The 219-nt window shown below is 65.3% G+C and overlaps 1 protein-coding gene across 1 annotated transcript in view; it reads left to right on the top strand.

The window, feature by feature from the left end:
- ETH_00042245 (uncharacterized protein) overlaps positions 1–158 on the top strand; it is a gene marked incomplete at both ends in the record, with an annotated part of 1816 nt that extends 1658 nt beyond the window's left edge. Inside the window, one exon of the mRNA XM_013375377.1 lies at positions 78–158. Within this exon, the coding sequence (XP_013230831.1) occupies positions 78–158 (81 nt within the window). The remainder of the gene's footprint in view (positions 1–77) is intronic.
- Positions 159–219: the final 61 nt, after the last annotated feature.

Raw genomic sequence — 219 nt, 5'->3', positions numbered from 1 at the left:
GGGCAGCCACTGCTGCTGCTGTGGCTGCTGCTGCTGCTGCTGCTGCTGCGGCTGAGGCTGCTGTTGAGGATGAGTAGACGGCTCCTGCTGCTGGGGTGGAGCGGCAGCTGCGAGATTCGCGGCTGACAGGGGTGCTGCTGCTGCTGCTGCTGCTGTAGCGGCATTTACGCTTCAGGCTTGCCAGCAGCAGCTACAGCAGCAGCAGCAGCAGGCGCAGCA

This window comes from Eimeria tenella, genomic scaffold (assembly GCF_000499545.2).
Source record: "Eimeria tenella Houghton genomic scaffold, Eth_scaff2730, whole genome shotgun sequence".
Lineage (NCBI taxonomy): Eukaryota > Apicomplexa > Conoidasida > Eucoccidiorida > Eimeriidae > Eimeria > Eimeria tenella.
The sequence above is the reverse complement of the archived record's forward strand: the minus strand, read 5'-3'. Positions and strand labels throughout refer to the sequence as shown.